We start from the raw sequence: 12,418 nt of genomic DNA on the forward strand, positions 1-12,418 counted from the left end.
TAGTTTTATAACCGTCATACTCTGTTTATATGGAAATTTCATAAAACAGTTTACTTGCCAAAATAGATGAGTCTGGTAAATATTACATCATTTGAAAGATTGAGGGGGGGAGGGGGGCGTCGGTGCGTTTTCAGAGTTTCACACACAAATGTTTCTGTGAAAAACTTGTTGATAATAGATGAGAAGTATAGAAAATGTACCTATAGATATACATTTGTATAATATACTGTATATCTATACATACATCCACCCTACGGAGTGCTCTCAAAACCCTAACACTTCAATAGCATTCAGTCATAATAATACAGAAAAAAGCTCGACCTAAAAACAGGTTCTTTAAAAAAAAACAAAAAATAAAATAAAACAAAAACAGCCACAACATATGGCTCTGTAAACATGTGTCCTTCACTTAAATAACATCCAGGGACGGGTGACACGGGCGCCCGTGGCGGGTAATGGGGCGTTTGCGTTCTTCTGTCTGAAGAGCGGCACAGGAAGTTGCATTTTACACAAGCGGAGTTCCATCTTGGGGATGGGGGGGAGGGGAGGGGGGGTTCCTTGCGGTTCTGGCAGGAGAGGGAGGGCTCTTGTCCTTTTTATCGGCAGTTTGTTTTCTACCATTTTGTGCGGAGGAAGGACAGGCCTCTCTCGCCCTTCCCGTGCAGGCTGTGGGCTCCAGTAAAAGTCAAGAGGATGAAAGTTTTAGAAATGATGTCCCAAGGCTAAACTTGTTATAAGTTCTATTGCGCGTGTGTGGGCGTCGCTTGGACAGTCCGCTACTCCAGGGAGTCGCTCTGTTCTAAGCCCAGGTCACTGACATTAGTTGTTTGAAGGTCTTCGCTGTCCTCCTCAAGGTCATCCTCTTCCATCTCTTCCTCGTCATCCTCCTCTTCTGTGCCGTCCAAGGAGTCGTCGTGTGCGGCCATCATGGCTTGTTGCATGGACAAGGTGTCTGCGGACAAAGACTGCAGGTTGTCTAGGTTCACAGAACCTGGAGGAAAGGAACAAGACAAGCGTGTATTAGTATCAGTGGGGGCTTCAAAATATAGAAGAATGGTGGCAAGAAAAAAGACCAAGTGGCAGAGGCATAACTAGAACCTTCAGGGCCCTGGTGCAAGAAACCATAAAGGACCCCCCTAGCCCCTGGCTGGTGCCCTTCCCACTGATCTCGGGGCCCTTTACTCCCATTGTGAAACCTTTATTACGGTCCTATAGCAGGCCCCCTTCCTGCTGTCTTGGAGTCCCTTCATGGTGGCGGAATGCCAGGGCCTGGTCATAAGTGTGACCTTTGCGACCCTGTTATTTTTTTTTTATTATTACCATTTTATTTTATTTATTTATTATACAACTCTATTTTTTTTAAATGTTTTTAGGACCCCCATTGGGGGGCTTTGGTGAAAAATCAGAGGTCTGATCCCAGGGCCCCTTACTCTTATTGTAAAACCCTTGATTACGGTCCCACAGCAGGCCCCCTTCCTGCTGTCTTGGAGTCCCTCCATGGTGGCGGAATGAGTAAGCACTGATTGTAGTGCGAAACGTCAGCTGTATGCCCCTGTCTTTGCTGTGATGTGTGGTGTTAGAACACTTTTATCAATAAAAGGCAACCAAGAAGATTTTTCCAGAGTGTGGCTGTCCAAACATTTCTTTCTACAATTGCATGGTGGCGGAATGCCAGGGCCTGGTCATAAGTGTGACCTTGCGACCCTGTTAGTTTTGTCACTGGTGTCAGTAGTTTTTTTTTTTTTTTATTACCATTTTATTTTATTTATTTATTATACAACTCTATTTTTTTTTAATGTTTTTAGGGCCCCCATTGGGGGGCTTTGGTGAAATATCAGGGGTCTGATCCCAAGGCCCCTTACTCTCATTGTTAAACCCTTGAATACGGTCCCACAGCAGGCCCCCTTCATGCTGTCTTGGAGTCCCTCCATGGTGGCGGAATGCCAGGGCCTGGTCATAAGTGTGACCTTTGCGACCCTGTTAGTTTTGCCACTGGTGTCACTAGTTTTCTATTTTTGTTATTTTTTTCTTACCATTTTATTTTATTTATTCATTATACAATTCAATTTTTTTTAAATGTTTTTAGGACCCCCATTGGGGGGCTTTGGTGAAATATCAGGGGTCTGATCCCAGGGCCCCTTACTCTTATTGTGAAACCCTTTATTTGTTGGCGCTATATAAATCCTGTATAATAATAATAATAATAATAATAATAATTACGGTCCCACAGCAGGCCCCCTTCATGCTGTCTTGGAGTCCCTCCATGGTGGCAGAATGCCAGGGCAAGGTTTTTATGGGACTTTTAAGGTGCAAGAAATACAAAAATATAGTAAAAAATAATTTTCAATGAATACATAGAATACTTTGAACAGTTGATCTTAGTAAACAAACAGAAAGAGCAGGCTGATTATGTCTTGACACGTTTTGCCATTTCAATGGCTTCTTCAGGAGAACTTTGAGATCAGGCACTGTATATAAGATCACTATAATAAAGAATAAGGATTTTTTAGAACAATATAAACACAAAATTCTTATCCTTTATTATAGTGATCTTAAATACAGTGCCTGATATCAAAGTTCTCCTGAAGAAGCCATTGAAATGGCGAAACACGTCGAGACATAATCAGCCTGCGCTTTCTGTTTGTTTACTAAGATCAACTGTTGAAAGTATTCTATGTATTCATTGAAAATACATTTTTACTATATTTTTGTATTTCTTGCACCTTAAAAGTCCCATAAAATCTTTCTTAATATGCTATTATGTGTCTAGGGATGTGGTGCTATTTTTGATTTTTCAGTAGCCTAGCTTAAAACTTTTCTCTATGCCCCCATGTTCCACACTCACCATCAGAATTGGTCCCAGGTAACCCTCCTTGTTGCTGTAGGACTCCAGCTGCGATGGAGTTGGGCCAGAACCTCTGCGTTGGCCGGTGCTGGGATTTTATCTTCTTGGCTTTTGGTGCTGGATCTGGATTGCTGGCATCTAACATCGGCTGGAGGATACGCCGCCGAGCATTGATGAACCTAGAACACACCAAGGGGACAACGGTCACGTAAACTACTACCGTGTTTCCCGGAAAATAAGCCCTGGTCTTATATTAATTATGCCAACAAAAGACACAGTAGGGCTTATTTTCGGGGTAGGTCTTACCATGTAATGTGCTATCTTCTCTCCCCCTCCCTGCCTGTCAGGAATCCCAAGTGTGAACTGAGTTAAAATGCTTGTACAATCCTATAATCCACTCCATTACAGTATTATATAATGTACAATGTGTGTGTTTCTGTAATATAATTGTGCCAAATATATTTGTTATAGCGCCGCTCTGCACTTCTGTTACCCGCTGGAGCTCTTTTCCCCGCAATTATATTACAGAAACACACACATTGTACATTATATACTACTGTAATATAGTGGATTAGAGGATTTTACAAGCATTTTTAACTAGGGCTTATTTTCAGGGTAGGGCTTATATTGCAACCCTCCTGGAAAATAACGCTAGGTCTTATTTTCAGGGTAGGTCTTATTTTTGGGGAAACAGGGTATATAGGGATATTGCAGCAACAGGTGTGAGGTAAGACCACCTAACGCAACACAATACCAACAGAGCTCAGGTGGTGAATAAGCCACATACCTCCTCACAGCCGGGCAAATGCTCTATGAAGAGAGACTGAAATACCAACCGCTCTTCAGTGGGAAGGGCCCTGATTGGGAGTCATGGTTTCTTACACTGGGGTCCTGAAGATTCTAGTTATGCCTCTGCCGTCTAGGGTGACCACGTGTCCCGCATTTTGCAGGTCTGTCCCGGGTACCTTCATTCCAGGACAATACAGTGTCCCGGAATGAAACTGACACAGACACCCCCCCCCCCCCCCCCCGGGCCAATCTGATGCCCCCAAAAAAGGCAGCCACATCACTGCTTTCCTCACTGACAGTACTTGTCCTGGCCGGGAATGCCTGGAGGAGCACAATCCCCGCCCCCCTGCTTGTGATTGGAGAAATCATAAATCCCGCCTCTTGTGTCCAATCACTGTGCTGTGATTCGTTACACCACAAGCTGATTTTTGGGAAGGGGGAGTGTCCCTGAATGGTAGTTTGGAAATGTGGTCACCCTACTGCCCTCTCTATTCTTGCCACTGTATGTGACCAATACCAGAATGTTTCTTCATTTCCAAAAATTGTAGCAAAAAAAAATTGGATCACCTTGAGGTCTACTTTCTAAAATAAAAAGGCAATTTCAGGGCTTTTCCTACTATTCTGTCATTTTTTAACAGAAAGTAAGGAAAACGTTATTTTTTTAATTTAAATATTTTAGGTAATTTTTCATTTTATAGTAAAAAAAAAAAACCCCAGGGGTTATTAAATACCACCAAAAGAAAGAATTGTCTGTCTCAAAAAATATGATATAAAGCTCATTCGGGTACAATGTTGCATGACGGGTTAATTGTCAGCCAAACTATCACAGTGTCGAAAACTGAAAAAATGGCCTGGAAATGAAGGGGTATTACAGTGGTTAACCAAGTGAAATACCAAAATGGTAAATACATAGTGTAAAATATTACAATTGTTGAACCATCTAAGCAGAACTGCCATCAGGGGGGGGGGGTACAGGCATTACACCTGTAAGGGGCCCCGATGGTCCCCAGGGGCCCAGCGGGCCCCCCTCCCATTTTTTTCCCATTACACCTGTAAGGGGCTCAATGGTCCCCAGGGCGCCCGGCCCCCCTCCTGTTTTTTTTTAATTTTCTTTGCATTACACCTGTAAGGGGCCCGATGGTCCTCAGGGCCCCCCCCCCCCCCCTGCTTTGCTTATTATCTTGCATCAGGAGAGAATAGATTACACTTGTTTTTTTCTCGTCAGCACCCCCCCCCCCCTGGTTCTGCTCCTGGGGGGCCCTGCCTAAAGCTGTGTAAGGGGCGCCAAAATTTGTGATGGCTGCCCTGCATCTTAGTAAAGTGGAGGTTCACCCTAAAACAATTATATAACATTACATCCAGCATACTAACGACATGTACAGTACGCTGGTATTTTTTTTCCCGCCGTACATACCGTTATATTGTTATTTTCCCCCCGGCTTCCAGGTTCTGATTCCCGTGGGACTGGGCGTTCCTATAGAGAGCTTAGATGATTGACGTCTGGTGAAAAACTTCCCATGGCGCACAGGGCGCGTCACCAGTTTTCTGTAAATAGCCGACCTGCGAGTCGGCTCTATATGGCGCCTGCGCGGTCAGCTCTACACGGCGGGCGCAGGCGCCGCATAGCGCCGAATCGCAGGTCGGCTATTTACAGAAAACTGGTGACGCGCCTTGTGCGCCATGGGAAGTTTTTCACCAGACGTCAATCATCTAACCCAGGGATAGGAACGCCCAGTCCCGCGGGAATCAGAACCCGGAAGCCGGGTGGAAAATAACAATATAACGGTATGTACGGCGAAAAAAAAAATACCAGCATACTGTACATGTCGTTAGTATGCTGGATGTAATGTTAGATAATTGTTTAGTCATTTGCACAAAAAGCCACATGCATTACACAGGAGAAGGACGCAGCAGAACATCAGGTGCTCATTGCTGTCACATCCACTAGGGGGCGCAAACGTCCCAGAAATAACAGTTTCTGTTCTGCAACTTTTACTGAACAAAGTTATCTTTTCTCATCTCTTGTAATAGAAAATATCCAACAAGGTCTTTATTCTACTTTGTATATTTTTTCTAGATTAGACACGCAGTTGTGCTGTCACTGTATGCTGTGCAGTTTACATATCCCTTGCCTCTGGTTCATATAAAGGATGAGTGTATACAAAGCCAAGCAGATGCTAAAATAAAATGACATAAAATTCCATAACATTCCTACACCAATCCAGACATTATCCCAACTGGATGAATACCGGGGGGGGTATTCCATGCAATACTGACAACTGTGGCCCGGATTCAAAGAGATCTGCGCATTATTTACGGAGGCGCAGGGCAAAGATTTTGCCCTGCGCCCCCGCAAATTTGCTCTGCTGCCCTCGATTCACGGAGCAGAAGCTCCGTGAATTGCGCGGGCGCGCCGGCAAAATTGCCCGGCGCTAGAGCACGCAATTTAAATGATCCCGTAGGGGGCGGGAATCATTTAAATTAGGCGCGCTCCCGCGCCGAGTGTAGAGTGCATGCTCCGTCGGGAAACTTTCCCGACGTGCATTGCGGCAAATGACGTCGCAAGGACGTCATTTGCTTCCAAGTGAACGTGAATGGCGTCCAGCGCCATTCACGAATCACTTACGCAAACGACGTGAAATTCAAATTTCGTGACACGGGAACGACGGGTATACTTTAGCATTGGCTGCCCCTACTATTAGAAGGGGCAGCCTTACGCTAAACACGCCGTACGGAAACAACGTAACTTGCGTACGCAGGGCTCGCGCAACATTGTGAATCGGTGTTAGTATGCAATTTGCATACTATACGCTGAGCACAATGGGAGCGCCCCCTAGCGGTCATCGCAAGAATGCAGCCTAAAATATGCGTGGCATAAGAGCCTTATGACACGCAGATTTGAGGCTGCAGTCGGTGTTACGATGTTCCTGAATCAGGAGCATTCGTAACGCCGGTGCAAATAAGCAATTGCGCTGTGTAACCTATGGTTACACAGGCGCAATTGCTTCTTGAATCTGGGCCTGTCTGTTTAAAAAAAAAAAAGAAAAAAAGTGTCTGAAATGACTGCGCTGCTTTATTATATATGTCAGTAATTGTGCCGGGATATGGATTATTATCAGTAGACCCTTTTCATCTTTCATATCTCTGTTTTAGGTTTACTGGACCTTGAAGAGAAGAGTGACACTAAACTTTGCTTAAACAGAACCCCCCCCTCCCCCAAAAAAACCCATATACAGTATATATATATAAGTAAGTACACCCCTCACGTTGTTGTAAACATTTTCTTCTATCTTATGTGACAACACTGAAGAAATGACACTTTGCTACAATGTTGTGTAGTGAGTGTACAGCTTGTATAACAGTGTACATTTGCTGTCCCCTCAAAATAACTCAACACACAGCCATTAATGTCTAAACCGCTGGCAACAAAAGTGTACACACCCCTAAGTGAAAATATCCAAATTGGGCCCAATTAACCATTTTCCCTCCCCGGTGTCATGTGACTCGTAAGTGTACAAGGTCTCAGGTGTGAATGGGGAGCAGGTGTGGTAAATTTTGGTGTTATCACTCTCACTCTCTTACTGGTCACTGGAAGTACAACATGGCACCTCATGGCAAAGAACTCTCTGAGGATCTGAAAAAAATAATTGTTGCTTTACATAAAGATGGCCTAGGCTATAAGAAGATTGCCAAGACCCTGAAACTGAGCCGCAACACAGTGGGCAAGACCATACAGCGGTATAACAGGACGGGTTCCCCTCAAAACAGGCCTCGCCATGGTCCTCCAAAGAAGGTGAGGTCACGTGCTCAGCATCATATCCAGAGGTTGTCTTTGGGAAATAGACGTATGAGTGCTGCCAGCATTGCTGCAGAGGTTGGAGGGGTGGGGGAGGGTCAGCCTGTCAGTGCTCAGACCATACGCTGCACACTGCATCAAATTGGTCTGCATGGCTGTCATCCCAGAAGGAAGCCTCTTCTAAAGATGATGCACAAGAAAGTCTGCAAACAGTTTGCTGAAGACAAGCGGAGTAAGGACATGGATTACTGGAACCTGTCCTATGGTCTGATGAGACCGAGATAAACGTATTTGGTGTCAGATGGTGTCAGGCGTGTGTGGCGGCAACCAGGTGAGGAGGACAAAGACAAGTGTGTCTTGCCTACAGTCAAGCATGGTGGTGGGAGTGTCATGGTCTGGGGCTGCATGAGTGCTGCCGGCACTGGGGAGCTACAGATCATTGAGGGAACCATGAATGCCAACATGTACTGAAGCAGAGCATGTTCCCCTCCCTTTAGAGACTGGGCCGCAGGGCAGTATTCCAACATGATAACGACCCCCAAACACACCTCCAAGAGGACCACTGCCTTGCCAAAGAAGCTGAGGGTAAAGGTGATGGACTGGCCAAGCATGTCTCCAGACCTAAACCCTATTGGGTATCTGTGGGGCATCCTCAAACAGAATATGGAGGAGCGCAAGGTCTCCAACATCCACCAGCTCTGTGATGTCATCATGGAGGAGCGGAAGAGGACTCCAGTGACAACCTGTGAAGCTCTGGTGACCTCCATGCCCAAGAGGGTTAAGGCAGCGCTGGAAAATAATGGTGGCCACATAAAATATTGAGGCTTTGGGCCCAATTTGGACATTTTTACTTAGGGGTGTACTCACTTTTTTGAGGGGACAGCAAGCAAGCATGTACACTGTTATACAAGCTGTACACTCACTACACAACATTGTAGCAAAGTGTCATTTCTTCAGTGTTGCCACATCAATAAAATATTTACAAAAATGTGAGGGTTTTGTGAGATACTGTACATGTAAATATAACAAACATTATAAATACCTCTTAATTTTTTTTTTTTTTTTTTATATGTGATCTAACAACCTCTATTCTCAGCTTGATAAGGGGGCTTAGAGAGGTGGGGGTGTCACCACAAGTCTGATCATTGGAGGAGAGCACACAGCAGTTCCCAGCATAGCCAGAAAACCGGCCCCAAGCCCAGCCACAGTGTGCTCCTCTGCCTAGTGTGGTCAGTTTTTTTAATAGGAAAGGAGAGGGACTGACAGGAACACCAGGGATTCCACACAAACAAAGCAATATAAAGAGAACAGGAGACTTTCCCATACAAATACATGGTACAGCAGTCACAGATCAGGAATATGAAGTGTTGGGGTATCATACTCTTAAAGCAGAGAAAGCCAGACCTAGAGAATAAAGGAAAGTCTTCCAACTGTTCCGTGTTCCCCTTGCATTGTGGGTAAATGCAGTAAAAATGGGACCTTGTTACAATTCTAATAAATAAGGGCCCAAAATCTTAGCCCACGTCATGTGACCGCTGCGTGTACAGCTTTATGGGAAGTTGCGGGGCATTCATTGGTAGCAATGGCACATCCTGATGAAGGTACATGAAGAATTTAATGGTGGAGGTGCAGTCATCACCCCGGGGCACTCACCAGTTGTTGACTTGCAATAAGGTGAGGTTTGTCTGTGCAGCGATCTGCCGCTTCTCATCCTCCGTTGGGTATGGGTGCTGGAAAAGAGAAGCAATTATAAAAATAAATCTGGGCAATAAATGAAAGGAAAGCAGAGAGATATATATGGGCACCACCATTTCTGAAAATATTGGTTGTCTGGAGCAGTGGTCGCCAACCTTTCGGACCTCACAGACCACTAAGCTCGCAATTTTTGATTCCGTGGACCAATAACATGCCTTATACACACAATGCTCCGGCTCACTGCCCCCTCCTCCTGGATCACACTGCTGCCTTATACACACATTGCTCCGGCTCTCTGCCCCCTTCCCCTGGATCACACTGCTGCCTTATACACACAATGCTCCGGCTCTCTGCCCCCCCTGGATCACACTGCTGCCTTATACAAACAATACTCCGGCTCTCTGCCCCCCTCCCCCTGGATCACACTGCTGCCTTATACACACAATGCTCTGGCTCTATGCCCCCCTCCTCCTGGATCACACTGCTGCCTTATACACACAATGCTCTGGCTCTCTGCCCCCCTCCTCCTGGATTACACTGCTGCCTTATACACACAATGCTCCGGCTCTCAGCCCCCTCTCCCTGGATCACACTGCTGCCTTATACACACAATGCTCCGGCTCTCTGCCCCCTCCCCCTGGATCACACTGCTGCCTTATACACACAATGCTCCGGCTCTCTGCCCCCTCCCCCTGGATCACACTGCTGCCTTATACACACACTGCTCCGGCTCTCTGCCTCCCTCCCCCTGGGTCACACTGCTGCCTTATACACACAATGCTCCGGCTCTCTGCCCCCTCCCCCGGATTACACTGCTGCCTTATACAAACAATACTCCGGCTCTCTGCCCCCCCCCCCCAGATCACGACTTCTGACCGCCATACTCATTCCAGGTCAGTGACTCACAAAGTACTAAAGCTAATGAATTCTTGGGAAGCCATTGGATCGGCATGACAGTCAGGCAACTTCTCCCGCCCACTCCTCCCATCCTTTCCTATCATTGGACGCCTAATAGGCGTCCAATCAGAGCACCTGTTGTTTCAGCCAATCAGGTGATGGGTAACAGACCCCAGCACCTGATTGGCGGAGAGGCGGTTCAGTGTTAGGAAAGCGAATATTCATTCGCTTTTCTAAGACAGCTGGGTGAACTGCGAGCGCCAAAATTGGCGCTCGCTGTTTACCTTCTTTGATGCCTATTAGAGCCTATGGCTCTTACCAGGTGCTTTAAAAACTTTGGCCCAGATTCTCAAAGGGCTTACGACGGCGCAACGCCATGTACGCTGTCGTAAGTCCTAATCTGGACCGTCGTATCTATGCGACTGATTCTTAGAATCAGTTACGCATAGATATCCATTAGATCTGACAGGCGTAAGGCTCTTACACCGTCGGATCTTATTTGCAATTTTTTTTTCGCTAGGTGTCGCCTCCGTCGTTTTCCCCATCGAGTATGCAAATTAGCTAGATACGCGAATTCACGAACGTACGCGCGGCCGACGCAGTGAATTTACAACGTTTACGTTAGGTTTTTCCGGGGGAAAGTTGCCCCTGCTATATGAGGGGCAACCAATGTTAAGTATGGCCGTCGTTCCCGCTTCGAAATTTATAAATTTACGTCGTTTGCGTAAGTCGTCCGTGAATGGGGCTGGACGACATTTACGTTAACGTCGAAACCAATGACGTCCTTGCGACGTCATTTGGAGCAATGCACCCTGGGATATTTTTCGGACGGCGCATGCGCAGTAGGTTCGGCGCGGGAACGCGCTTAATTTAAATACTACACGCCCCCTACCCGCCAAATTTGAATTAGGTGGGCTTGCGCCGGGTGATTTACGCTACGCCGCCGCAACTTTACACCCAAGTGCTTTGTGAAATAAAGCACTTGCCTGTAAACCTTGTGGCGGCGTAATGTAAATGAGATACGTTACGCCCGCCAAGTTTTACGCCGATCTACGAGAATCTGGGCCTTTAAATTCAGGTACCTGGCGCCCAAAAAGGTGTCGGGGGCCTGAATAGGGGGTGTCAGCAGCGGCCATAGATAGATTCATGCAATGCATGAATCTATCTATTGGTGATAGAGGAGGTGGCTGGAGAGAGGGGGCGGCGCCTGTGCGCCCCTCATGGATGCACCGCCACTGGACGTATGTTAATAGGACACACCCCCTTGCCACACCCCTATTAAAGGAGAATTGTACAGAAAAAAAATGATTGTTTAAGCCCACAAGTGCTTTTTTTTTTTACCACTACTATTCTTTTTATATTGGCTTTTGGAATTTACAAATGCAGCAATCTAGAAATTGGATGAAAAGTTTAGTATTGTAAAACACTCTGTGATAGTTAAATAATGCATTTTATATACATCTATATGGATCAGACTCAAATGACAGATACATGAGGGGGAAAGAGGGACACTGTTCCAAATCCATGGACAGTCCCTCGAAATGCGGGACAGTCCCTCGAAATCCGGGACAGTCCCTCGAAATCCGGGATAGTCGGTAGCTAAGGATGCCAGTGGAGTGGGAAGAACCGGATGATCGCATGTATAGAAACACAAATTCGTTGGCAGGTAAAGCAGCTCCCTTATATGTATTTCATTGGTGTATTTGGGTGATTTCCTGGAGTTCAGCTTTAAAAAAATATGCCAGAATTGAAGAGTGCTGAATCAAGGAATACAAACAGCTAATTAAACTGTTTAATCTTTTTTTTATTTTTTTTTATTTACTTTTAAATGAGCTACAGTGTTACACACCAGAGCAATAGGGGGCAGTCATAGATAGATATGAAAAAGCTAATTTTTAGGATGACCTCTAGATGGCGTCACAGGCAAAGGAAATCATCTCCCCATTGTTGAAGCAAAGCCATGCGTCCGCTATCACTTTCCCGGCTTTTACTATAGAAGTTGGATCACCAACCTTTCCACAAACAGAATGACTTCCAGCATTGCTACAATTGCACTGACTAGCACAGGTGCTCAACCTGAGGCCCTCCAGCTGTTGTGGAACTACAAGTCCCATGAGGCATTGCAAGGTGCCAACAGTTACAAGCCTGACTTCCAAAGGCCGAGGCATGATTGGACTTGTAATCCGCAGCAGCTGGAGGGCCACAGGTGGGGCACCCATGGTCACTAACTCTATGATCATCAGTACAAACGATAGTCTAAACAAGTGGTTTCCAAATTGTGGCCCGGGGGCCATACGCGGCCCTTTGCTCGTCTTTAACCGGCCCTTGGGGCACTTTTCGTTCCACTGATACAAGACGCTATTTCTCCCACTAATACCAACAATGGGGCACTATTA

The 12,418-nt window shown here is 46.0% G+C and overlaps 1 protein-coding gene across 3 annotated transcripts in view; it reads right to left on the reverse strand.

Annotated features, from left to right (window-relative positions):
- Nucleotides 1-12,418, reverse strand: part of PKNOX2 (PBX/knotted 1 homeobox 2) — a 524,525-nt gene continuing 512,107 nt past the window's right edge. For all 3 annotated transcript variants that reach the window (XM_040326438.1, XM_040326439.1, XM_040326437.1), the window contains 3 exons: nt 9,084-9,160; nt 2,846-3,024; nt 1-991 (listed from right to left, as the gene is read on the reverse strand). In XM_040326438.1, coding sequence (XP_040182372.1) covers nt 777-991; nt 2,846-3,024; nt 9,084-9,160 — 471 coding nt within the window. In that variant the 3' untranslated portion in view covers nt 1-776. The remainder of the gene's footprint in view (nt 992-2,845; nt 3,025-9,083; nt 9,161-12,418) is intronic.

The sequence above is a fragment of the Rana temporaria genome, chromosome 10 (genome assembly GCF_905171775.1).
Source record: "Rana temporaria chromosome 10, aRanTem1.1, whole genome shotgun sequence".
Classification (NCBI taxonomy): Eukaryota; Metazoa; Chordata; class Amphibia; order Anura; family Ranidae; genus Rana; species Rana temporaria.